At 38.1% G+C, this 27998-nt stretch overlaps 3 protein-coding genes across 27 annotated transcripts in view; 1 reads left to right on the top strand and 2 right to left on the bottom strand.

Annotated features, from left to right (window-relative positions):
- Positions 1-75: 75 nt before the first annotated feature.
- On the bottom strand, positions 76-12376 carry armc1 (armadillo repeat containing 1). Of its 2 annotated transcripts, XR_013796303.1 has the most exons (8): positions 11921-12376; positions 10953-11161; positions 9587-9678; positions 6252-6441; positions 6035-6151; positions 5554-5628; positions 2594-2904; positions 76-2428 (listed from the first exon to the last, which is right to left on the bottom strand). XR_013796303.1 is itself a non-coding variant. In XM_079601560.1 (7 exons), exons 2-7 carry the CDS (start codon positions 11112-11114, stop codon positions 2713-2715), a joined length of 828 nt encoding a protein of 275 aa, XP_079457686.1. In that variant the 5' UTR covers positions 11115-11161; positions 11921-12375; the 3' UTR covers positions 76-2712. The 2 variants fall into 2 exon arrangements, 1 of the variants encoding a protein (XP_079457686.1); XM_079601560.1 differs by having other exon boundaries at positions 76-2904; positions 11921-12375.
- Positions 12377-12684: 308 nt separating this feature from the next.
- mtfr1 (mitochondrial fission regulator 1) lies at positions 12685-22032 on the top strand. 2 transcript variants are annotated; one of them, XM_079601558.1, is made up of 8 exons: positions 12685-12991; positions 13551-13653; positions 13735-13836; positions 17264-17388; positions 17473-17699; positions 18734-18974; positions 19050-19224; positions 19302-22032. In XM_079601558.1, the coding sequence occupies exons 2-8, from the start codon at positions 13618-13620 to the stop codon at positions 19347-19349; spliced, it is 954 nt and encodes a 317-aa protein (XP_079457684.1). In that variant the 5' UTR covers positions 12685-12991; positions 13551-13617; the 3' UTR covers positions 19350-22032. The 2 variants fall into 2 exon arrangements, with proteins under 2 accessions (XP_079457684.1, XP_079457685.1); XM_079601559.1 differs by having other exon boundaries at positions 12686-13015.
- The window catches only part of pde7a (phosphodiesterase 7A), a 31834-nt gene continuing 24622 nt past the window's right edge, over positions 20787-27998 (bottom strand). For all 23 annotated transcript variants that reach the window (XM_079601544.1, XM_079601540.1, XM_079601524.1 and 20 more), the window contains 10 exons: positions 26890-27041; positions 26398-26461; positions 26057-26152; positions 25653-25753; positions 25437-25568; positions 25211-25302; positions 24887-25031; positions 23819-23915; positions 23640-23720; positions 20787-22505 (listed from right to left, as the gene is read on the bottom strand). In XM_079601544.1, coding sequence (XP_079457670.1) covers positions 22282-22505; positions 23640-23720; positions 23819-23915; positions 24887-25031; positions 25211-25302; positions 25437-25568; positions 25653-25753; positions 26057-26152; positions 26398-26461; positions 26890-27041 — 1184 coding nt within the window. In that variant the 3' untranslated portion in view covers positions 20787-22281. The remainder of the gene's footprint in view (positions 22506-23639; positions 23721-23818; positions 23916-24886; positions 25032-25210; positions 25303-25436; positions 25569-25652; positions 25754-26056; positions 26153-26397; positions 26462-26889; positions 27042-27998) is intronic.

Raw genomic sequence — 27998 nt, 5'->3', positions numbered from 1 at the left:
AAAGCTATTTTAAGTAAATGCTGTTCAATTCCTAAAAGAATCCTGAACATTTTTTTTTTTTTTTTTTTTACATTTTAAGCAGCACAACTGAAATGTTTCGTGAGCACCAAATCTGAATATTAGAATAATTTCTGAAGGATCATGTGACATTGAAGACTGATGATGCTGAAAATTCAGCTTTGATCACAGGAATAAATTACATTTTAAAACAAAACAGAAAAGATATTTCAAATGGTAATATTTCACCACAATACTGTATTTTTGACTGAATAAATGCAGCCTTGGTGAGCATATGAGACGTATGACAGACCACAAACTTATGAATGGTAGTTTAAATGATATTAATAACTGTTCGATTGAACAGACAATGAGTTATACACAGACTAACTTGAAACAAAACCTTATTTTTCACATTTCAAAATTCACACACAGACACACCGATATAAGCAATATATGAAAAATACACAGTTCTAAAATGCTTTGCCCCATTACTGTAAAAGCAATTTTTTTTCTACAAACTGAGGCATGAGTCAAAATGATTTGTTATGGTAAATCAACATTAGAAACCTAAAAGCCATTGTAGTAATTCACGGTAAGAAGCTTTCACAGAAAACGGACTCAATTATCAGATTCTCAGGCGCTGCTTCTTGTCCGTGAGCATCCAGCTTTAATCGAAAAGAAAAGAAAAAAAACAGCAAGCAAGTTGATAGTAGCAAATTGGTGTCACCAAACCTAATGAAATGCAATTTACAGTGAAAACAAAACACAACAAACCAATTTTATTTTATCTATTTAATAATCCTTGTCATTACTGTGAACAGCCAAGAATTGTGTGTCCTAAAACTCTCTGTATATAACAGCGGATATGCCCTGTACATGAGAAGCTACTAAAATCTACCATGGGCTCTGGTTCTGCGTTCCGGGAATAACAGTGAACAGTAGCTTTAAACGCTTCAAGGAGGATGATGATGATGATGTACAGTGCAAGAGGAGGGAAATAAAAGTACAGAAAATGCAAACCTCATTTCAATTTGGACTTTGTTCATAAATATAACACTGATGGCCTCTCTCTCATCTTGCACCCAACTAGAAGCACGGCACTGTGTGTGGAGATTCAATGCTGTACACTAATGCTGCTTATAACAAATCCTTAATGTGAACAGACATGATACGAGTAAAAAAAAAAAGAAGTCACTGCTGATTAGGAAAAAATACAAAAGTGTGCAAACACTGATGTTTCACAACAACCAAAGTTTTCCAGCATAATAAGGTAAAAAATGAAATCGATTTCAATAGAACAAGTTACATTTAGAAAAGGGATGTATTGGTTTTGTGTAGACTCATTTTGATATCGAAACGCCCTACACTGAACGCAATGGTGACGTACACAAGACCATCAGTTGCGGAGAACGTATACATCCTAAATGCGATACGTGAGGTCAGTCGATCGTCTAACCGTTTAAAGACAGCATGGGTCAGGAAGATCTCGGAGAAAGGGGCGAGGGGTGATGGTCATGCAGAGGTGACAGGCACATATCCCGTCAGATTTGACCGGATCATGCATTTGGCTAGCAGGTGAACCCACACTGAAATGATCATGTGTATGAAAGGCCCTGAAAAAAAACATTCAGATTTATGGTATTTAGGAATACACAGAAAAAAGAAAAAAAAACATTTATAAATGGTCAGTATGGCATAATGGAAAACTGAATTGACGCTTAAAGTAAAAAAAATTAAAAAGACAACCTTATAATATCAGTTCCTAAAGGGTCAGAGCTACTTTACAACATATTTTAGTAGTGTACCGAAGGTTATCTGGTGTTTGGCACATGCTGTAACAAACAACACACACAAAAAAGGTTAGTATTACACACATAGTAACAGCCATTTCGTGGTGACTTCCCTTTACTGGAGACATTAAACCGTTAATTATTATTACTACACACCAGCCAGCGCTGGTGTTTTAATGATGTTTCATGTGAAATCAGGAACCATCACTACGCATTTCAAATTCAAACCTTTAAAAAAAAAAAAAAAAAAAAATGCACGTCTTGAGAAGGCTTTAGATGTTCAGCCGAAGCAAAAAAAGATGATTTAAAACCATGACAATGAATCACATCAACAAGCTACGTAGTAGAGGCACACACAGAAGGAAAGGGGTTCAAAAAAAGGCATCAAAAATACAGCATGCTTTGAAAAGTGCTGATGAATAATAACATAAGGATTATTAAATAATTGGGGAAAAAAGTAGTTGTTTAAAATGTACAAGAAAGCTGAGATGAGGGGTTAGAACACATCAGAAAACACCCAAATTCATAGAAATGTAGAAAACCTCAAGGTACGACCCACCCAGCGAAACCCCCGGGCCGTTGTTTAGTCTCAACAGACACGGACCCGCAAGGAGGATCTGGGGGAATCTTTCGAACACCTTCTCCCAACCAAAAAAAAAAAGAAGAAAAAAAAGTAGTGAGTAAGAGAGAGCAGATACACACAAAACTCTTTCTGTGAACTTCTCCCAGTTGCTCTCAGGTTTTAGTGTCTCGTGTGGTGCGTATGCAGCGCTAACGTGAGTTTCGGGAGCAGGATCGCGTACCATTTACAGCCGCCTGTCATGGTGTTTTTATAAAGTTGGAACACGGTTATAAGTTTATTGCGAGATGCGCTCGGCAGTCTGCAGGCTGTAAAGAGGAAGGCATGCGGGGAGTCGTCGGGTCACCAGTAAAATGAGCGGGACAGGAAGTTGGCGGCCGTGCTTAGCCAGGTCACGCCATCTTGCACCGAGCCCAGTCGCGTCACAGCCTTGTGCTGCTCCTGAGACGGGCTCTCCTCCTCGGGCAGATAATCCGGCAGATTCATGTTCTGCTCGACCACCACATCAGAGTCCTCTTGGAATGGGATTACAATCTGGATGAGAGGGAAAAGAGAATGATGGGAACAATGACCCATTTTGTTTTAATTGCTAAGCTAGCAAGCAATACAAAATGGAATTAAATATGCAAGCAACAAAAACACAAGCAAATAAATGAGTAGGCAAAACAACACAGACTGCTAACCATCTCAGAAAACGTTTTTCCAATATAACGAACTATTAGAGCAGAGCAAATACTTAAGTACAAAATATTCTACAAATATTCCACATTTTGTAGGTTATATAACATTAAGATACACTACCATTCAAAAGATTTTCTTTATATACACCTTTATTCAGCTAGGATGCATTAAACTGATAGCAAAGTGATATTTATTTGAAATAGTAGTTTTTTTCTTTCCATTCATCTAGTAATCCTGAAAATGCATCAGTTTCCACAAAAATAGTAAGCAATATAATAATAATAATAATTAGTAGAACTTATTAATAATATTATTAAGAAAATAAATGGAGACTTGAGCAGAAGAGACTGATCCCAAACTTTTGAACAGTAGTGTTTATACAAAAAAAAGGTACAGTCTTCCCCAACTTCCTGTCTCAAAAAAAAAAAAACCCCTTGTAAAGCAATTAAACAGGGTTTTTTATATCCTCATTAAAATAGCTCTAGAGTTAGGAAGAATTGTCAATTCTTTCCTATTCTTTGAGTCAACTATTACATTACATTGGTTAAAAACATTGATTCAACTACTTATTTTGAATCACTAAAATATTCAAAAAAGCCCTTGTGGCATTTTTAATGCATTGAAATGTTTAAATACAAAAAATATTGGTGCATATGATAAAATAATAATAATAATAATATGGATAACCATCATAATAAATGTTATTATTACATACAATTCTTTAATTTAGTGAAAAACTGTGAGGAAAACCTAACAATATTTTACTTATAAAATGTCCCCCGTGGTCAATTTTATCCCTTAAAACTAATCTTTGATAACCAAAATTATTATTATTTTTAAATCCAGTGAAAATAAAATTCATGCCTTAAAATAGCTTGAATGCAACTCATTTAGTACACACAGATCCATGAATATGCAAATTAGTCCCTGCCTCCACTCACTCACACCAGCTCAGAATACCTGGTCCACTCAGTTAAATACTGTAGTAAACGCTGCACAATGGCAACTGGTTAAATTCAGCCATATATATTTGAACCAGAAACTGATTCAGAAGAAGTGGAAGAGGGCATAATACAGGCTCGTCAACAAGTTGATGTATCAGAATGGTAATGTGTTTTATGTATCGCTCTCGAACACGTCGGACACATAACGGTAATTCATGATTAGCCTTTTACTTGACGACGTCAAACTAATGTTACACAAACCATGTTCACGTTCGCCCCCTCAGAGTCAAGTCAGCTGCCTTCTAACAATCAGTATCCTTAGAAACGCTTTGAACAACTAAGAACGTCAGTGGAGAAAGGCATAGCTCATCAAAACATTGTAATATACATACACGGCTCATCCAAATAGTATAGCTATATTGCTAATTGCATTTTTCACATCAACAAAAATAATATACAGAGATAAACTGGCTTCTCTTGAGACTTCCCGGCTTAGCAGCAGTTAATGATATGCTAAAGCCCACCCCCCTCATGACGGGATTGGTTACAACATATTTGTGACGTAGAGAACATGAGCGATTTAAAACTGTATTTTTCACTGCAGTTTTAAGGAGAAATACTCAGCAATGGTGTTGCCTTATGAATTTGCACATGGTTAGTCTTAAAGGATATAAAAAAAAAAAAACATTTAAACATTAAACGCCTGACTTTCACCACAGGGTTTTTTAAACATTTTGAATCTACTAAAGAATGGCTGTTTGGTCAAAATTATTACCATTATTTAAAAATACAGCTCAAATACCATCATAAGGTTCAAAAGGTTAAGACATTTAATTTTTTTGTTATATCACTAGCCCTACTATGTAGCTTTCTCTTTGTGCCTGTTCAAGCAGAAAAAGTTTGATCAACAAGTCGATATGTCAACCAACTGCGCCACCTGCTGGTTGTTAAAGGAAGTGTGTGGTAAAGCAGTGTTGCAGACCGCAGGGCTGACGGCCACCGGAGGTCATGACTGTGCCGCTGCAGGTAGAGATCGCCCTTCCAATTCAACCAGAGAGGACACATCTTTCTTTAATGACCACACACTGCATGCTAGAGTGTGTATGCGTGCGAGTCTCCAGGGCCCTCTGACGCAAGGTTTCAGGGGGAGAGGGACATCCTGAGTGATCATGTGATGAGGGGAAAATGAGTAACTCTTCTGAAGGGGAGGAATCGCATGGTTCACCCTATCAGAGAGACAGCACCAGCTCCACATGACAAGCTGCATAACCCTCGGCTTTCTCACGGTTTTGAGGACAGCATCGGCTAACATCCTCAGGTAGAGCTGGTCAACAAAACTTAACGCAGCTTGAGAAAGGGATAGCTCATCCTAACCTCAACACTGTTATATTTACTCTCTTATGTCATTCGAAACTCATTTGATTTTACATGGAATGCATAAGGAGATAGTTTTGTTTTTTTCCAGGAAAAGGAGGCTGTCTAGCCCAAAAAGTGACATGAAGATACTCCTATTTGGTTCAACTATCCATTTTTAGATGCGTTTGTTTGTTTTACTCACCTCCGATCCGTCTTCCCCTCTCATTACCTGCTGTGCCTTCATCACTTTGGTTGAAGCTATAGCAGTTCCCAAGGCCTGGGGAATGAAAAGAATTGCATGAGAATGCTGGAATGGGTTTTCTAACAGCATCTCTGATCCATAAAGTGTGATTCGTTTCTTCAGAATCGTTTCCTTCGAACTGTTCGTTTCAGTGAACTGGTCCAATTGATTTATTATTCTTTTTTACATCACAGGAACCTGGCATTTTAAATGTATTAAAATATACATATTTTTGAAAAGTCACTTATGCCCGCCAAGGCTGCATTTATTTGTTATGTGACACAGTAAAAACAGCATTAAAAATACAAGACATCTAACCATTTTTTTATTTGAATAAAAACAAACAATATTCTCAATCAAGGCAACACTAGTTTCATTTTTCACAGGCATTCCTAAGTAGTCTGTAAACGGTCATATTGTTTCTGCTAGATTGTGACCTCACCTCGGCCTTCAGGTCTGAGCGGATCCTCACCACGCATCTCTTCACAGCCATTTGGAAGGTAAAGCTGATGACTCCTTTGATCTTTAGCAGTGCCTCTTCACAAAGACTCCTCCGAGTCTGACATAAACAGATACAGTGTGTCAAATTGTGCAAACATCTGAATCTCCATACACTGCGATTAAACGGGTTACAGTACAAGTTGTTTGAGCGCAGTTACCGAATCATCAAGCCCGTCGATCTGAAGCACCACCGTTTTGGCCCGTTTGTTCGTGGCGCCCAGGAAAAACTGAGCTTTTCTTCGGCACGAGGCGGACGCTCCCGCCTGTTCGGCCTCCGCACTGCTGGAGTTCTGCAGGATCTCGTAGATCTCGGAGGCTAGCAGCTTCGTCTCGCCTGGCGACGTGCCCCTACACAAACACATCACAGTTCACTGTAGGATTCACAACAGATGAACGATTAACAATAATGGACACTTTCGATGAACAAAGAAATAATTGAGCAAATATGCTCGTCTAGTCTTTTAAAAAGAGCACGTATTATACAATTCAGTGCTTGTCAGTGCTGATCTTTGAAAAGGTCACCACTCCGGCAGACAAGGGGACACGACATAGATCTGTGCGGGGGGTAATCTGCACACATGAGGGATACAGAAAAGAGCTTGAAACAACTAACCTTTAATACTGAAACAACACTGTGATTCATCTAGAGCCGTGCATTCCGTATGATTTAATATCACAACTAAATATAACTGCATATTCAATATAAAGTACACTTGAAAATTAAGAGATTGATGTGCAACATATACTGTACACAAGTAGTACTCTAGAGAAAAAAATATATAATAATTCATAATAGGAGTGGGAAATTGCAAATTTGCCCATTAGGGCAAGAGGAAATTACATGTAAAAATAATAGGATAAAAGGATGTCTGTCATCAACTGAAATTGTCTATAACAAGCTCAGAGTAACAAATAATAAAATATTAAATAATAATACTAAAGAAAAGTTAGGTACTATGACAAATAGCGAGATATATGTGAATGAGTTATATTTCAAATAAAATCTGAAAAAAAAAAAATGCAAAAAAAGTACAACAATAATATTTGTATTACTCTTATATTATAATAGTCTTATTGTGCTGCAGAATTTTTAAAGCATCCATAAAACTTTAATATTCAGAATATTTAATTTTACATTTTTAGAAAAAAGGGTTAAATCCTAGATTAACTAAACGTATAAATTTGCTAATAAAAACATTATGTCGTAAAAATGGCTAATATTCTCACGTGCATCTCTCATCCATAGGCAGCTTTAGATGATAGTCCCTTGCTAAATATACCGTCACATAAATTATGCACACTGAGGTTACCCCTCGGCGCATCTTACCCCACTCTCCCCTATGGATTGAGGGACAAAACGGCTTTAAATACAGAACAAGAATGAAAACAAATGGAAAGTTAATAACATTTTCTATTTAGCCAGTCTGTTTCTTGGTGGCTAACTATAGACAAGTGACCTGCTCATTTAATGAGGTTAAAAAAAACAGCAGTTCATCGACATCATTTTAGATCGGGCGTGACATCAGAATCTTGATTTGCCCTACAGGCGCTAATGGGGGAGATGCAACTCTGCCATCATTCATGCAGAGTTACAGGAACGGGCATCTGCTCACTGGCATATCTGAGCTGCCAGGCCTCCAAGCCATGTACACCTGAGGGAACATCCTCCGTCAAAAGCAGGTTGATCAACTTCTGCAGCCAATAACAGCACATTCACATATAGGTCTTGGAAATTACAAAAAAAAAAGTCAGAAAATGTTCCTCATAAAAACAAATACAAGCATTAGCATAGCTTAGTTCTGAGCTCTGTCGTCTCATCAGGGGGTGATGAAGGATTTCTTCACTTCCTCTAGCCATAAAATTTCACAGACTTGGGGCGATACACAACCTCTACCCAAAGTCGTTGTGCCGGAAATAGTGACGGGCAGCTTGTGGAACTGCAGGGCACTCCTTGATGGCATCTGTGCTAACTGAAGTGACTGGTGAATGGAAGGGGGCGGGCAGGGAGTCGCCCTGAGAGAAGGATAGGCAGCTCTCTGCCAACCATCGGCACTTCTGTCTGTGAGGCTCCATGTAAACAGAAGGCACTCGCCGTCTAAAAGCCTGCAGACTTTCGCACTCGAAATAAGCCCGAACTGCAGTGAATATATACATGTACTTGGATATTGCGCCTCTATAGTTAGCCTTGGGGTGCAAAAAACACACAGTTGTATGAATATTTAAAGCATCAGCTGCCATCTATGTTAGTATTGTTTGACATGTGAGGTAAAAGAAACCCTGAGAAAAAGAAACCCTGTTTTCTCAAGCATAATCTAACAAAGCTCAACAATACAGATTTTTTTCCCTGTACTAGATCAGATTTGCCTTGCCACTTTTTACATTTTTCACTGGCCCAATCACATCACATATAATAATACATGGCCCAATCACATCACATATAATACATACATACATACATACATACATACATAATCCTGAACATGTTTTTTCTTAAGCACCAAATCAGCATATTAGAATTATTCCTGAAGGATTACTTCAGGATCATGCGACACTGTAGACTGGAGTAATGACTGGAAAATTCAGCTTTGACATCACAGGAATAATGTTTTTTTTTTAATCTATACAATATTTCAAAATATGACTTTTGTACTGCATTTTTTAATCAAATGAGCATAAGAGACTTCTTTCAAAACATTATACTTGTAATAATAATAATATAAAAGTAGCAAATACTACATTTTTATAGACAAAAAGGTAAAACAAACAATTTGATTCAAATTCAATTAAAAAAACAACTTTGTGAAAGGTTTTTATTGACAGCTATGATGTAACTAAATGACAGCTATAAATTCATAAATATATTTGAAAGACAATTGTGTTTTCCTTATTCTCAAAGTAAAAAAAAAAATACAACAGTTTGCAATGGATATAATTTTTCTTTTGCATAATTGATGAGTGTAAGAAGTACAGAAAATGCAACACTGGCCTGGATAGAGCAAGTCACAAAGATGTCAACAGGCCCTAAACTCGCTCACACTGGCCATCCTTACTGTTGAACCCTGAGTTATGATGTCATTTCCCTTTCTTGTCAGGTAAATGTATAATAACTGATTCTGAAATTGATCAAATATTCTGAATATGGGCACTGAACATGAACTCAATGTCAATGGTGGTACGTATGATTTTCTTTTCTCTCTTAGACTGACCTCTGCTGGACATCAACCGATGGCGAGCAAAGCAAATGCAATCGTGCGCCAAATCAGGTTGCTTGACAGTTCGCGTTACGCTTAAACAGCAAGATCGCATCATCGCTCCCATTTAGTTTCAAAACAGACAAACCCGCGTATGACAGTACGACCTCTCGTGCTCTTAAAATCTGCCCACCTCACACATTCACTTCAACTAAAGCTGCAGGATGAGGTTTTCTGCGGAAAGTGCAAAGCGAGCTCAGGTTGCCTTCATGTTTTGTGGCAGGATGATGGGAGCGACTTACTTCTGCATGACGTTCTGCAGGCTCAGCATCATTCCCAGCTCGCCCTTCATCTTCTCCCTGTTGGCATGGCATTCTGCCAGGTAGCGCACCGCCTGGAAGGACACAGAGCCATTAAGGGTCACGTAGGGCCATTACAGAGGCATACCGCCAGGCACCGCTGTGATAACAAATCCATTAACACAACACCAGGACTACTCGGGTCAGTTACTGTGTGTGTGTGTGTGTGTGTGTGTGTGTGTGTGTGTGTGTGTGTGTGTGTGTGTGTGTGTGTGTGTTATTCAAATATTCTCCAAATGTCTTCACACGTGTGATGTCCTTCTGAAAGAGGTTAAACATACAGTGGGGTCTGTCTTACAGAAGAAGGGAGGAAACACTTCCTGTAGAAGTTTGTAAGCTTTGTGACAGTATTGGACAGCAGGTGGCAGTCATGTGACTGTCTTTGGACAGCTGGGAGGGCATGGAGTAATCTGATTGGTTGATATGAGTGCCTTTATCAAACAACTGATGTCAGACTATTTGAGTTTAATAATAATAATAATAACGTTATTATATTTTATAATCATTTTTATAATAATAGTGTTTAAATATCTAATAATAAAAATAACCGCTATATTAGGAACAAATTATTATTATTATTTGTACAAGTTTGAGTTTATTAATAATAATAAATTATTATATACATAACAATAATATTAAATATTATTCTAAACTGAGTACAATAATAATAAACCACAATATTAGTTACAGATTGTTATTGATATACATGTTATTGGAGTTAATAATAATAATAATATTGTTATTATTATTATTATTAACAATAAGCCATTTTATCAGTATAATATTAGTATTGTTATGTATACAATCATATCCTTTTTATTATTATTATTATCATTGGTTACAAATAGGTGGCAGTCATGTGTCATGCATCTGGACAGCTGGGTGTGCTTTGAGTGATCTGATTGGCTGATATTAATACCTTGATATCAACAACTGGGACATTTAAAAATGACTGGGGGTATAAGGGAGTTTTAAAATCGTAATTGCAACCTATTATGCTTTATATTGAGATGTCTGAATATGAAACTGAATCTAGCGGAGACTGCTTACTGCAGGGCACACTATAACAAACCATTCATCAGATTTCCAAGAAATGTGGAAACATTGCTGTTTATTAGAGAATATCGACACAAACCAAAATTACACAAAATATTCATGATTATTATAGCATAACGTTGAAACTACATTTGAGTTCCTGATATGAACCCTTACCTACTATACTAACATGGCAGAAAGCATCTTATAGGTCACTATGGCAAGAATGTCTGCACCATTCTTGACTGCAAATGTCTTACAGACAGGATCTTACCAAGAGTGCAGAGTAGACGACTTGTGGGTTGGGGTGGTCGAGGAAGAGGATGAGGCCAGGCAAGCAGCCATGATCTTCAACAATAACTCGCCTGTTGAGGGGGTCAGCAGCTAAGTCCCTCAGCTGATTCACCACAGCCAAGGCATCCGGCTCCCCACTCATGGTGCTCCCACACCAAGGGCCATGCACAGAAAATACACTGATCTGAGCTGAGGGGGGGGGATAAAAACACAATTAGTTCATTTCTGATACAATGGAACTCTTTATTAATGGCAGAAAGCACACTAAGGTGTATGATAATAATAACATAACATAAAAGCTGGTTTAACTTGAATTACAAAATTTTCAGTCTGCTTAATACTTTAAAAAATACGCTTTTTTATATATTTTAAATATATGATTTAAAAAAATAATAATAGGAACCGGAGATACGTTATACTGCCTGACGTCAGTCAGTCAACATGCATTTTTGTTTCGCGACACCTTAGCATTGATTTACTGATTATCTTTATACACGTGGCTTATTTAACGTTATACCTTTCATAGTTCACTAAATGGCCCATGATATTCATGTATGATAGCATAACGAGGCCTTTAACGGGGCCTGTGCTAACCGGCTAACATTGACACGGCATCACAAGACAATGACACTCTTGAATTCTCATATGGGATATAAAACGGCATGTAAAAGCAAACATTTGGCGCTGATTGCTCATTCATATTTAGTCTACAGACATCAATACAGGTGGATCTGAATGTCTTTCTATGAACAAAAACAATGACAGCACGCAAGACAGAGAAAGGCAGAATCTAACGTTACTTCTATCGGGTCATTTATAAATATTCACAGATATGTAGCCAAATAATAATGATAAATGTACAATCAGTGTATTAATTTCTGATGTTCGTGGTCTCTATCTTGTTAACCTTGTGTGTGTTGTGGCACTGTTGTCCACGCATAACCTTACAGCAAACACGCCCAGGACGGCTCCTCGCTTCAGATGATCCTGTCCAGTCAAAGGATCCCAACAAATGAACTGCTGATGGACACGAAACTGGATGTAGCTCGTATAATAACGACGAGAGTGAATATGGTTAAAAGTCTTTATGACAGCTGTTCTGGTCAGGAATATTTGGCCATTATCTGCGGAGCTTTAACACCCTGTACAACACTTCCTGGAATAAGACAGACTGATTGGAGGATATGGACTGTGACATCATCCGTTCTTGACCAATTAGAGAGGGTTTTACTAAGATAGATATTCATATTTCATAATAACTGTGCATTACAGATCAACAAATCAGAACTAAAGCTTACTAAAATATTTGTTTGTTTGGCTGCTGTTATTTTTGTGTAGTAGGAATACAACGAATAAGAAGCAACTGAATATATTTATATTGGGCCTTACTAAAATGCATACTTTCTTCACAGTACATGACATCATTTGGTTCTGCAGTGACTGAGCACCACTTGGAAGCCGGTTGAAAATTCCTATATGAAATGACGCTGACATCTGGGCAAACGTGTAAAAAAAAATCTTCCAAGTACACGCATTTTATATTCAGACATAAAACAACGGACTAGCAACAAATACATAATATTAATGTTTAATACTATTGTATACAACTAAAGGTTTTAAAAGACCTATTCAATTCAATTCACCTATCCCATATTCAACCAAACACCACACAGTTTTAAAATAAAGTCATCCCAGTACTCCGAGTCCATACACACTGGTTACACATGCATGACTCGTGTATGTGAGTCATCACAATGTCATGATTGGCCAGTGCAATTGCCTATCCACCATTTTAAACCAGTGGTTGCCTCAATACTTCTAGGACCCACCCATTGTTGGAATATTCTCAATGCCTATTGGCCAATACTGTAAAAACCCGCCCCTCTAAGCATGCCAGTGCTCCCATACCGTGGAAAAACCTGGGAAAAACCATGGGAAAAACATAGGTTACCGCCGCTGGATTGGGTCTGGAGTCTGGACAGCGTTAGCATAGCACAGCCAGAAAGGTCCTCTAGAAAGGTCTGTTACATTACGGTTTACTTGGTAAGACATCGATATTTCCCTGTAATGTCCTATTAAGAATCCCGACAATTTTTGTAAATAACTAAGAGCGCGTTTAATACAACGCTGAAACAATAACGCGTGGGTTTTTTAGCGCATTTGATTAACTGTAATAAAGTTTTGCAGACAGTTCACTTGCCCTCTGTGTGTGCTGTCTGTTAGTGACAAATACTCTCGTGCAGGAAATAACAACTAGAAAATGCAGTAATTCAGTTTTGTTCCCTGGCAAATGTCAAGGTGAACAATAGCTGTTTGCCACATAGAAACTGTTTAGGAAAGTAGGAATGGAGACTCGTTTGTACAAGATGCTCCTGTCCTGAAGATCTTGTGTTTGATCTGGGTTAGAGAAATTAGAACTGAACTTTGCAGAAAAGTAAAACTCCAGGAACAGGATTGGGCAACCCTTGTTTACAGGGATCATAATGTTTTTATGAGTGGAAACCACTGTACTGTATTAAAGATGAGATAATTTAAAATAAATAAAAATGTATGAGCGTAAAACATTGTTTTTGTTTAGGTTCTGATCTGAAGATGACCTAGCACATATCCTTGATGATGAGATAGATCTGTAACTAAATCACAAGATGAGTGGAAATCATAGACGGATAGAAATGGATCTGGTAAGTGCATGGAATCATATGTACAGCTTTGGCTAATCTCTCATTCTTATAGATAAATGATTTTCTTTATGTCTCTCTTAGGCTTTATCATCATCATCAAAGCCTTATGGGTCATCCCGGAGTATTGTCAGAAGAATTGCCACAAATCTTCCATTGGCGCCTTGTGCTCGTGTCCAATTTCAGGTAAAGCATCAGTTTTTGTTCATTCAAATGTCAATCATAAGTAAAATAATATCTCAAATGTTTTGTAATGATTTCAACAGGTGATTGAAATTATGTCTACAGACTTTTAGTGTATTTTTTGCACACATCTTATTTTTCAAATATTTACAGTTTCTATTTTTGTATGTGCAGGTACTAGGTAGTTCATTTTATTCCATTATTAGGGCCCAAGCCTTGAAAAGGCGAAGGCCCTATTGTTTTTCTTAGGATTATTATTTATTATTCTTCTTCTTCTTCTTTATTATTATTATTATTTTACTACCTTTTGGGCACTTTTGGGGGCCTTAACGTGCTCAAAAACTCTTGAAACTTTGCACAAATGTCAGAACCCGCGGCCATTAGAGCCGGACTGAAGCTGGGACCCGGGCGTGGCTGGGGGGCTCAGCAGCGCCCCCTGGAATGGGATTCAAAAACATGTCCATATATCAAACACGCTTGCATGTAATAATATGAAACTCGGTACACATATAGATCTCATCGGGCCGAACAACTTTCGTGCTCTAAGTTTTACGCCAGTCCAACAGGAAGTCGGCTATTATGGGCTGTATGGAAACGCATGTTCTGGCATTTGAAACACTTCTCCCAGAGAATTCATCCGATGACCACGAAACTCGGTGTGCATGAAGTCAAGACATGGAGGATGCTAAATTGCGGACGGATTTTTGATATCTCGAACGGTTTGGCGGTGGCGAGGAAACGAATTTATGATTAAAAAAGGATGCATAAAGTGTGTTATAACTTAGTTATAGTTTTACCTACAGTTACAAAACTCAGCGTGTGTTTTGATCTTATCAAGCCGAACAACTTTCTAATTTACAGTCATTAGCTCCGACCAACAGAAAGTCAGATATTGTGGTTTGAATGTGAATTGTGTCTCTCTCTGTCTCTCTGGCATTCTGTGTGTGTGTGTCTGTCTGTGTGGGGTGGGGAGGGGAGGGGGGATCTGTGTATGTGTGTGTGTGTGAGGAGGGGGGCTAGTTTAGTTTAACCCTTTCTCTGCTGTGTGCAAAATCTCGGGCACTTTTGGGGCCCTTAACGTGCTCGAAAACTCTTGAAATTTTGCACACAGGTCAGAACCCGCGGCTGAAGCTGGTACCCGGGCGTGGCAGGGGGGCTCGACAGCGCCCCCTGGAATGGGATTCAAACACTTGTCCGTATATCAAACACGCTTGCATGTAATAATATGAAACTCGGTACACATTTAGATCTCATCGGGCCGAACAACTTTCGTGCTCTAAGTTTTACGCCAGCCCAACAGGAAGTCGGCTATTGTGGGTGGTATGAAAACGCATGCCCCTGGAATTTGAAACACTCTTTCTAGAAAATTCATCCAATCGCAACCAAACTCGGTCAGCATGACGTCAAGACATTGAGGATACTAAATTGCTGACGGATTTTTGATATCTCGAACAGTTTGGTCGTGGCGAGGAAACGAAATTATGGCGAGAAAAGAGAAACACGATGTGTTATAACGTCTTCATACATGAATTGATCTTGATGAAACTTCAGTAGCGTGTTTGTTGTAAGAGAGCGATCACATGGATGTAACTAATGTGAGTCAAAGTTATAGCGCCACCAACTGGCAGCAGGAAGTGTGTTACTTTTGACAAAAGTGGGGGGGTTAGTTTTACCTACAGTCACAAAACTTGGTATGTATATTGTGCACATCGAGCCGGACAACTTTCTGATTTACAGTCATTAGCTCCGACCAACAGGGAGTCAGATATTTTGGTTTGAATGTGGTTTTGTCTCTCTCTGCCTCTCTCTGACAGAGTTCCCCCAGCCATTCTGTGTGTGTGTGTGTGTGTGTGTGTGTGTGTGTGTGTGTGTGAGTGTGTGTGTGTGTCTGTGTGTGTGTGTCTGTGTGGGGAGGGGAGGGAGGGCACACACACACATAGACAGCCCCCCTGTCTGTGTGTGTGGGGAGGGGAGCAGAAAGACTATGAACAATTGTGCCATCTAGTGTTTTATACTATGTATAAATGTGTTTTTTATTTTAAACAAGTTTTTTAAAGTACACTAATTTCAATTAATGATATGCTGCATTTTTATGTATATTTAAACATTATCAAAGTTAGGATGTCATTTTTTTAGTTTCAAAACTTATCTGTCTCTGTCTCCCTTTGGCTGTCATTACCCTCCCCTCACTCCCACAGTCTCATTACTCTATTATTTCTTTCTGTATCAAATAATATTACCATAAACAAAAAGTTTGAGTTTCTTTTTCAATCAATGTATTATGTGTAACTTAAAAATAAGCAGATTAAACAGATATGTTTGAGGGCAAGACATGAAAACGATGAAATATAATATAGTATTAGTAAAAGAGTGCAGTATAGGGTTGGATGAATCAGATAAATAACATATTTTGTTAAAAAAACATTTGGTTAAATAAAATCGAGTGATACATAGGGCTATATTGCCCTCTCGACAGTCAAAGCGGGTTACGTTATTGCCCGTCGTGCACAGGAACCCGAAAGGCAACGGGGTGGCGGCTTATATATATATATATAAATAAATATAGCTGCAAGCAGCGATGGAGGGCCCAAGCCGGGGGCAGCGCCAGCCCGGTGCCTTTAGTGTAACTAAAGGCACCAGGGTGGCGGTGCCACCGGCTTGGGCCCGTAATCGCTGCTTGCAGCTATATTTATTTATATATATATATATTTCTCTTTGCGATTCCCATCTTTACTGTAGTTTTGCATCTCAAAATCTCCAACACCCTCCTCCATCTTTGACCTTCTTAAAGTCTCCAGCTTTTCATTTTTCAGTTCTCCCATACCATCACATTTCTGGCCTCTTCTCTGCTTTATTCCATTATTGTGCTGACAATAAACACTGAAGAATCACAGGGACTGGCAGCTCACAATATCTAATCTATCCTTTTCCCACTTGCATAACTTTTAAAAATTACAAGTATGATGACATTAAACCCACCTTGAAACTTGTATTACTGTCTCTGTTTCTCTCTTCTCTGCCCTTCCTTCCAGCTGTCCTGTATGTCAGGAATGCAACATGTCTGCTTTAGGTCAGTTCTCAGGTTCATTCTTGAAAATTCTAGGCCAAGGGCTCTTTTAAAAAGCTTGAAGTGCTGATTTTTTTTAAATAAAATGCTTGGAACCAATAACATATAATACAGATTTCCTCTTCATAAAGAGTTGAATGACACTGTAATGTACTAATTGCTCATTCAGCACTTTGTTTATTGCTAGGTGATATTTAAACCGGTTTCCCTGGTGCTATTTACATTACCGTGCTGTAAAAACATGTGCCGCTTGCTCTGCTGTTGTAGTTCTGACATGGTTTGAGTGTCTGTGAGGGTTTGTTTGTCTTTGTTGTGAGACTTGAAGCAGGTGTTGTAATTATTAAACGTCTTTGGGCCGCGTAGCTTCATCCGTTCACCTCAGGAGTGGGTTTCCTCAACCATTCTAATGGGCCAAATGGCCTTGTGGCCACACTCGCTGATGTGGGCTGGATTGAAAGAGAAGAGGGCGATAGCACTGGCAGAAATAGGTGAAAAGCATTTTTTAATTGAATTAAGGAAACATATAAATGTTGATGTGTGGTGTTTATCATGTACGTATCTGTGTCCTGCAGGTTTGAGGCGGATTCTGGGCTGTTTTTTCGCTCTCAGCACCGCAGGCCCCTGAGACGCCAGCGGTCGTTACCCAGCTTGCACCAGGCTGAACCTGCGCCACAGAGCCAGACGGTCATCAATGATGAAGCCATTCAGAAGATCGGCGTTCTGGAGACTGAGCTGGCCAAACTCAGAGCGCAGATCGCACTGATAGTTCAGGCACAGGAGCAAAGCGCTCAATCCACAGGTTAGATGGGCAGTTATTGGATGTGTGTGTCCATGGTTTGCAGTGCGTGTGTTCATTACTGCTAATGTGTGCACTAACTTGGATGGGTTAAATGCAGAGGACAAATTCCGAGTATGGTTTACTCCATACTTGGCCTTCACGTCATGTCACTTTTAAAAAAATAAAAAGTTGTAGTGTTACTTTAGCATAATTTATATAGTATTATAGTATTTATTAATATGTTGAAAAAGCTTTTTATTTTAGCTTTTTTATATACATTTAAAGTTTACATCCCATTTTTTAATATATATATATTATAGTAAAGCTAAACAGAAATATATATATATATATATTTCTGTTTAGCTTTACTATCATTTCAGTTGTAGTCATTTTAGTGCTTCAACTTGTTTCAGTTAGTTGCCATATAGTTTGTGAAAATGATTTTTAATAGTTTTAGTTAATAATTACAACACTGGTTGGTTGTGCCCAGATATACATGACTTGTCAATACAAATGCAACACAAGCTTTTGAAATATGTCGAGACTAGTACAACATATTTATATATGTGCAACTGAATAGCACATTTAACATTAACTATCGCCCCCTTGAGTATTGCTATAATAATGCCTGTGCATTTGCAGAGCATGTGCAGCCGTTCCAATCAGAATGATGGTGATTTTACCTGACTAGTGCTTGTTCACACTTTCCATGTGCTGATATGACTAGTGACATGATGTTGGCTGCTCATTTTGTTCCAGGGCCAAAAAAAAAAAGTTTTTAGGGCCACTAAAGCTTTTTGCAATTATTTAAAATAAATCCTGTCACTCTGCACAATAATCTAGGCAAACTTTATGTAACACAAAATTTGTCAATGCCAATACTTTTGGCCACATGCTTACTTGCGTGCATTGCTGGTCTAGCATTTGCATACTTGCTTAGTGAGTCTCTGACCTCATATATATTTGAAGTATATAGATGTAAAATTCTGCAAAGTAAATACTTTGGTATTAGTAGTGTTTACTTATTTTAAGTTGCAATTTTTGCATAATTTCAGCTCCAGCGCCAGGTGGTCCCCCTGTACCCCAAGCTCCACCAATGGCTCCTCCTCCTCCTCCTCCATGTCCTGTCCCTGGCATGCAGAGAAGTTATTCCGCCATTGACCTCATCCGAGAGCGCCGTGGGAAAAAAACGGGGCAGAACACGGTACTGGACTCAGAACCCAAAAAGCCAGAGCTTCCCAGCATGCTAGATGTGCTGAAAGACATGGGGAAAGTGAAGCTGCGCTCAGTTAAGAGGCGAGTATTACTGTTTGTTTTGGTCTGTGATATATACAGCTTACCAATGGGGTTAATTTGTCCTTTCGTTCGCAGTCATCAAGAGGACGGCCACACGAAACCCAAACCAGTTGAGCCCACAGACGCTGTAACGTTAATCGCAGAGGCCCTGAAACGCAAGTTCGCTCACCGCTATCGTAGCGACAGCGAATGTGACGGCAGCTTTAACTTGCCGGCCCCTGAGAATAAGACCCATGTAGAAACTCCGCTGGTAAGAGAAATCACTTGAAATCTTTCTGACGTACGCAGTCTTAATGCTGTAATGATTTTGTGCCGTTTCTTTTGCAGTTTGGACAGCACATGTTGAAATCAACTGGAAAGAAGAAACTGTTCTAGGATGAGCCACGTTTCTTCGCTTTGGGTTAATGGAGTTAACCTGATGACTCTTAATTTAGCTAACTTTTCTTGTTAGCTCTTAAATTTAGCTCGTGTTCACTTTTAAGAGAGCAGGCACACATGCTAAAACACTACGCGGTCAATCTGGTTTCCCTATTGATATTTTTGTAAGTTTGCACTTTGAAAAGTTCATCTCTCAGTACATGTTGTGCCAGTCAGTTACATCATTAATGCCAGTTACATGGAAACATGTTTTTTGTTTGTTTTTATCTGTTTTTATTTGGATTTTGAGTTCAACATTGTTGAATTCCTCTTGTTTGAAGGGATAATGTTAACGAAAGTGTATGGATTGTTTTTTTATAAGTAGTTTGTGTATTTTTAACATCTGTTTGCACAGTTCTTTCTACTTCAAAGGTACAATTCATAATTGCTGGAAAATCACTCATTTCTGACATCAGCTTTTTTCTGCCATGCTGCTACCACTATAGCAATTATGAAGCACATTTTGTGATCATAAATGAGGCTTAGGTGGTGCCATCAGTAGTATTTGCTCTCTAATGTTGAGAGCTTATTTAAAAAGCCTTTTTAGGCTGTAATTTATTATTTTTGGAACATTGTTATTTAACCAAATCACTTGAATAATGTAGTTTTGCTTCATTTGAAACCAATGCACAGGATAGTATGTATAACAAGTCTATTGCCATTTAATCATAATTTAGTGTATTATCAGAATTGTGACAGTGTTTGTACCTTTTAAAAGGTTTGTTCTTTTGCACGTTTGACCAAGTCTAGCAGATTTGCCAAAAAAAACAGTGCATTATATTACAATACAAGGTTTCTCATTTCAAGGATTTATACTGAATTTAAAGGGATAGTTCACCTAAAATTCTGTAACCCTCAAGTTATTCCAAACTTGTATGTTTTTCTTTTGTCTTTTGAACACAAAAGAAGATAATTTGAAAAATGTTTGAAACCAAAAAGTTGATGAACCCCCATTCCACAGATGGGAAAGAAATACTATGGAAGTCAATGGGACCATCTACTGTTTGGTTACAAACATTCTTAAAATATCTTTTGTGTTCAGCAAAAGAAACTCGTACAGGTTGGGAACAACTTGAGGGTGATGGCATTTTCATTTTTGGGTAAAATAGGAGCAGTACATTTTGTTTCATTATAGATTGTGATAATCCAAATGGTTGGTTTTATCATTTCACACAACAGAACCATTATGAATGGGCTTTCAGTTCTTAAATAAACCTTAAACAATTGGTCTTGTCATTTGTGTAATGGTGTTTCCATTGGGCTAAATTTCAACCACAGCATATTAAACACATGATTGAGTCTGGTTTGTACAGAACAGCATGAGCTCATGCCATCCGGTAGAGAAACATTTTGTGAAGATTTATTCATCAAAAATGCAACTGCAACAAGTATGTATCAAAAGGTTATACGGCAAAGCCTTTACAAAATGGCTTGACACATAGGTCGTCTCCCCAAAATGGCTGTTACAACAAACTGTAAACAGTTTTTTTCTTAAATCAACAGTCTTACAGCACTTACAACAAAAATACAAATCACCTAAAATAAAGCACCTCTTCTCTTTCCGAATATAAAGAGAAGCACAAAACTGTCCATTCTGTACAGAATCCAAAACCATACACAAAAATGGAATGTTCAATGTTAAAAATCAAATTAAACCAACTCTCCTCCATACTGTGTATATATATATAATAATAATAAAAAAAATTAAGTCCACGACGAAAGGCAAAGGGTCAGACAGTGCACTAAATGGACAATGTGATGGGTTTAAAATAAAAATGACAGCTGGTTTGGTCACTTAGCTTTGTGCATAGTTTTAAGGCATTGTGTAAGCAGTCTTCCGAAGAGACGAGAGTGGCTTTGAGACATTCTGAGAAGGACTTCTTATCTTCCTTTACAAAATACAGAGGAGAAAGAGAAAGAGGGTGGTGGCTACCTACAAAAGGCACCTGTACTTCCTTGTTTCTCCCAATAAGCAGGTCAGTGAAATCCATGGAGAGTCCGTTCAGCTACATGTCCTGTGACAAGATCCTTCTTCCATGGTCGAAAAGGTTCATCTCTGCCACCTTTCACGGAGTGACGTTCCTTCAACACGGGGGCGCTGTCTGAAATACAAGGGAGAGAGGTGCAATGGCGCACAAATGGCATTCGTATGGCATCTGATGCGTCACAACGGCGGGGTTGCAGTCTGACAGATTTTGTTGATCATCAGCAGTAGGTTTCGAACAAAATGTACAAGTGGTTCTTCACATCTGTGCTTAAAAGGCAATAAATCACAGAACTAACATGATTCAGTTAAAAAAACAACATGTGTAAACAGTCTTCAGAGGCAGCAAAACGACTGGGCTCTTCACATTTGTATTTTTGTACACAAGGAGGAAGATTGATTTGCAGAAGCACACGCTCACACACACGCTCGCACGCATTCAGTTTCACACACATTGTCTCTTGGTGCAGTTGTAAAAACCTCTCCTATAAATACTCAAGGTGTTTCAAATGACTTTCAGAGCAATTCATTGTTTCAAAATGGCACTTTAAAGCCATAGGAGGGGGTTCCTTCCTACCCCACATTCCCTTACAGTCTTTAATCAAAGCATTGGAGCTGAATTAGTAACACCCAAAAGAAAAGGAAAATAAAAAATAAGGTTAAATAAATAAACCACAATAATTAAAAAGGAAACAAAAAACGCAGCAGTAGCCAAAATGAGGTATCTATGTATTGCTCTATGTCGAAAGGGTAAATTAAATTTAAAATTAAATAAATTAAATCCACAAACAAATGAAAAGAAGAAAACAAATCATCAGTGGTTGGTTGGAGATGGGTGGCGAGCAACTCAAATGTGACGCAAGATGTTTGGCTGAGGGCAGTAGAGGTGTTCTTCCTGTTGGGGTGTCATGACTCTTGGCTTCCCTGAGATAAGGCTCTGGAACTGGGCTCTTCGGTGGCTCGGGTCGGCTCCGACTCCCCCTCCTCGGAGCTCCCTGACGCCTCGGGCTCCATGGCACTCCAACTGGCCTTGTTCAGGCCCAAATGACCGAGCATGGTCTGAGAGAGCCGCGTGTCTGAAAAACGCGCCCACTCTGCAAACAGAGGCTCCACCACGTATGTCATGAAACCTGGCGTCAGAAAAAGAATCAGAGGCAGAGATCACTAGATCAGCCAGACCTTAGAAATAAATAAATATATTGTAATATAACTACATCATTTTCACACAAATGCATTTTTTATATATATTTTAGATTATTTTAGGATATCTATTTTTATCACTCTATAAATCAAATAATACTGTCATATATGTATTATACCCTCTGTAACCTTAGATAAAAACCCTTAGAATACAGACAGAAATAAAACTGGAAAGTCGGTGTAAATGCTACTGAGCTTTCTGACTCATTTCCAGAAAATACTTCTTAAAAGTAATTAAAATCTACACATGAAAATAAATAAAGTGTAATAAAACAAATAAATTGAACAAAATCTCAATTGACCAGTGCCTGAAAAAAACAAGGGTTTTGCATTAAATCAATATATAAAATATACAGGCATGTGATCAGCTAAACCAACCCACCAACATGCAATTATTATAATTTTAAAGATTTTAATTAAATAAATATCTTACTATTGCAATAATACATATTTTTGTACTGTAAAATAAAAAAAATATTTTATAATAATATTATTATATTAAATACATGTTTAAAAAAAGAGTATTAATTTAAATGTCATTATTATTGTCTGTTAATATATTTTTATTCTACTTTACAGAACAGTAAAATTACAATACTAACATTTACGGTTCATTCTTAACTTCTTTGCTAAACCATTGAGCTTTTATTTTGAGCTATTGTATTTACTGTGAATCGAATCTGAAAATGAACAGTGCAGTGCTTTACTCTGAGACGTACTATATATTTATAAAATATGACAACCATTGTGATTTAATGTTTGCACAAACATATCACATTCTCACAACCATACATTGACAAAATTAATTAAAAACCAGGCAACTGGAAAGTAACACTGTTTCAACACTGTCTGGCTTTTTTCTGTCCCGTACAGTAAACACCTCCAACCATGTATTTTTTTATTAGATTTATGCAATTCACATGGGTCATACTTTTCAGTAAAATAATAATAATAAAAAAATAAATCACATTGCTGAATATATTATATTATTTGTATTACTATTCTCTTCCTCCCAAATTCAGGGTGAGCACTGAAATCACATAAATGATTGTTCCGGTTCTTACCGATTTGAACACTGGCTATGGTGTTGGCTTCACTGTCACACAGTGGACTGATTTCAAGTTTATGCTTCTTTTCAATGTCACCTAAATAAGAAGACAATGCCAAAGCACAAAGATTAACTTTTGAACACAGTGATCTAGTAGCAAAAGCAGAGAGTTTGGTCATCATGAGTACTGGGTACCTTGGTGGAAAAATTCCTCTGTGACCTTCTCACTCCACTGTTTGCTGAGCTCCCACGGTCTACACGGGTTACAGATATCTGCACACTTCAGGGCCATCTGGAACACAAACACACGTGGATTTGTTTTTAAGTGCCTAAAAGTGTCTGTCTTTATTTAAAAATATGGTGCGCAGCCCCTTTTGCTTAAAATGGGACTCACACAGATCTAATCACATCACAACTTCAAGTACATCAAAATAGCACTATAGTAACTAAAACTCAAATTTATATAAAAAATAAAAATAAATATTCACTCATTTCAAAAATAATATTTAAAAGATAATGGTCCTCAGTCAAATGAAAGATTTTGGTAACACTACTAATAAGTATTTATAATTTTTTTTACATAATTAAAAAAATACAGCTGTTCATTGTTAGTTTATCTCAGCTCAGGTTGATAAATGTTGAAATTAATATTAACTAAAATAATCAATATTTTAGGATACATTTTCATTATGAGTTCATGTTAACTACCGTAATTGGATTTAACTCCTCTTAAAAGCAACCTTTTACAATAAGGTTCCATTAGTTAAGGTTAGTTAATGCATTAACTAATATTACCCAACAATGAGCAATACATTAGTTACAATACTTATTAATCTTTGTTAACATTAGTAAATAAAAATACAATGTTTTCTGTTGCTTCATGTAAGTTCACGTTCATTAACCAATGTTAACCGACAGAACATTTGATTTGAATCATGTATTAGTAAATGTTAAGATTAACATGAACTATGATTAATAAATGCTTCAGAAATATTATGCATGGTTAGTTCATGTTAACTGATGTAGTTAACTAATATTAACAAATTAAACCTTATTGTAGTTACCGTAAAGTGCAACCCAGGTATTATTTGCAATAATCAATTAAGATATTATGACTTGTTTTCGGAGAATGTATCAATTCCTTTAACGCAAACATCTCAAATGTATTCTAAAAGCCATTATGGCATATCAATTGTACATAGAAATATATATAAACGGTTTTATTTATTTTATTGAAATGGATATTGAATACCAAATTCCCACCTGTAGAGAGAAATGCCGATGAGAAGATTGTCCTAAACACAGGCTGTTCTCATCCAGATGTGTCCTGAACCGGGACAGGTAGTCATTCTGTCGGCTGATATCTGTGGCCAGAATCAGTGACCCCAGCTGCCTCTCTATACCCAGACTGTAAGAGACCAATTAAAGTCAGTCAATCAGAAGTAACAGAAGCCATTTACAAGTCTTAAAGAGACAGCAACAAAAAGCATCTTTTATACTCTAGGGGTCAAAAAGACGACGGAAATGGAAAAAAGATGGCTTGTTAGTGGTGTAAGAAGCTCTAGGCCAAGAAATGCTGAGACTGACCTGTCCTCAGCAGGAAGATGTGAAAAGAGATCGGTCTCTCTGAGCAGACCCACTGCAGACCTCCAGTGATGGTTCTCCAGAACTGAGGTATTCTACAGAGCGACACACACACACACGTCAGTGCTGATCCACTTTGAAATATTTACAAATACAGTCATTTACTTAGAACATAAAGAGGATTGTGGAGCTAATGATATGCTTAAATCCCATTGGATGGTGCTCTAACCCGGTACAAAGCTGCAAGGTAATGGTTGGTTTTGATGAGGAAAGGCTGGTTGACTCCAGGGTGGTCCAGATCGTGTGTGGCCGCTGCCAGCAACCCTAAGAGGATGTCGAATGATGTGAGGGACTGGGCGAGCTGTGGATACGGACACACAGAGACAACCGTAAGTACAGTAATGTAACACGGGAATAATGGTACATTTAATAAAAGGACAATCACCTTGGGTTCTCTCAGGTAACAGTGCATGGCCTGGGTGACATCAGCAGCATGGACTGCATTATGGTAAGGGTTTTGATTGTGGTAGTCTTCTTGAACCAGAACTTGAAACCAGAGGACAACGTTTTATTAAAGTAATTCAGCAAGATTAGTACATGTCAGTAGCATTTCACTTAAATCGATGATGACAATTATCAACAACACATTTCATTAGTTGGAAGAAAATAATAATAAGTATAAACGGTGGAGGTCACAGCCAACCCAAGTTTGTTCAAAGTATGGAAGGACTTTGTATTAGCAATTTTAATGAAAAATATAAAATCTTTTTAATATCCTTCTGCTGTTTTAAGTAGTTCAGATGTTTTTCCTAGAACATAACCTTTACATTTTATTTAAAGATAACTTACCTAGAAATCGACGCACTTTAACCATGTCTAACTGGAAGAGCTCGATGAGGCCATACTGGTTCAGCAAATGAAATGTCAAGAAGACAAGACTGTTTCCTTTAAAAACAACAAACGGCACAAGAGGAATGAGGACTTGAGCAAGGCAATGCTTCATCCTCAATATTGCACATGCATTATTCAACCAGAAGGTGGCAGTGTTCACAACAAAAAGTTAAGTATTTACACTAAAAGTGTATACTGTTTGCTATAGTGGAGGGAAAGCACAACAGACACACACGCACGCACACACACACGCACGCACGCACACAGAAATTAAGGTTCTTCAGAATCAAAATATTTACCATTTGTAAGTCTGTCAAAGAGGAATATGTCAAAATTCCAGGTTCCAACCTTTTCAAGCATACACTGTGAGAAGATTACAGTGAGCACAGATGAAAAATCAAGAAGTTATTTTAAAAACACTACAAATATTGAATATTCAGGATAAACTTGAGTCACTCACTGCATCTGAAATTTAATACTTCCCTATATGAAAACCAGTAGGTGAAAAGTACCCAATGACCTCCTACTACTTCCAACAATATTCTGAAGCACGCATTCGACGGACACTTCATTATCCCGGCCACAAGAGAGAATTGGTGAAATCTAATGAAGCTATGCAGCTGATGAAGGTAGGTCATGTGACTAACAACATGGTGGATTCATACTATATAGAACATACTTTTTTTTGAATGGTCGCGAAGTAAGTTCAAATTCAAATGTAGTACCTCCTCAGACAGTATGCGATTTCGGACGCATTGAGTTTTTAGCACTGTGTGTTTGTGATCCCATACCTTGGCCTGACCGCAGTAGTCCTCATCCAGGATATGGAGGGTGTTGAGGTGTGGCGCTCCTCGTAGCAGACGGGACGAAAGCAGGTGTCGCTGGAAACTGAAGAGCCTCCGGATTCTCCGAGCTGGAATCGACCCTGCTGACTCAGCACGGGCTACACACACACACACACACGCAAAAAAGAGAACATGGAAATTCCATGATGCAAGACACCGGATCCTCAATAGTTAAGCTGAATTATTAGCATCTTCAATAATTAGGCTGAAACTGCCTCTTAGCATTTAGTGTATTTTGCTTTGGTTCCTGTCAAAATCACCGCCCCAGCCCAACCCCCATGACTGGAACCCCTGCTATTTTAAAGTTTGGTTGCTATCGTTGCGATTGTGTTGCTCGGGCAGCCTACGAGAGGTCACGCCTGACCGAAACACAAAAGGCAAGAACAGTCCGAAGAGTCTCTTTAAAACAGTGTTTCATTTCACCATCACAAAAGAGCAATAAATCTTTCCCTGTGCCCAGTGTACATTCTCCTAAATACAGCTCACCTAGTATCAACACAGACAGAGGGACATATGCACCACGAGAGCTGCGTGTGCAAGGCTTAGCCTTCCCTTGGCCACGGACTTGAGCCTAACGTGGCATTTTCTCGGTCAAACCACTGCCTGCTGCTGCTTCTGATTGCCTTTAGAGGGAAAAGCTGCTCATGTTGGTTGTCTCCATCTGCTTTTCTGCTCGTTTGATTGTTATAATAAGCAGATTGCTTGTCTCTTTGTCTGTCAACTGTTTGTATTATTTTGTGAAGCGACCTTGGGTTCTTGAAAGGCGCTATAAAAAAGAAACATATTATTATCTGCTGGTCTAGGATCAGTTTCGCCGTAATAATAGCATATCGGCGATTTGGCAAACGATCCAGTGCGTATCTGTGTTTTGCGCTCTGGAGAGCGTCAAAGGTTTCTATTTACGTGTTTTTGCAACGTTGAGCAATGTAGCCAATCACTGTAAAGTATTTGTTAATTTTTTTTAACGCAATGGCCAAATCACTGGTGTTTAAAGGCCCCCTGAAATACATTTTTTTAAGTTTTTTAGCTTTTAGTATGAACATGAATATTCGATC

Source organism: Phoxinus phoxinus (genome assembly GCF_949152265.1).
Source record: "Phoxinus phoxinus genome assembly, chromosome: 24".
NCBI classification, from domain to species: Eukaryota; Metazoa; Chordata; class Actinopteri; order Cypriniformes; family Leuciscidae; genus Phoxinus; species Phoxinus phoxinus.
Note: the sequence above shows the minus strand (reverse complement) of the source record. Positions and strands in the feature narration are given on the sequence as shown.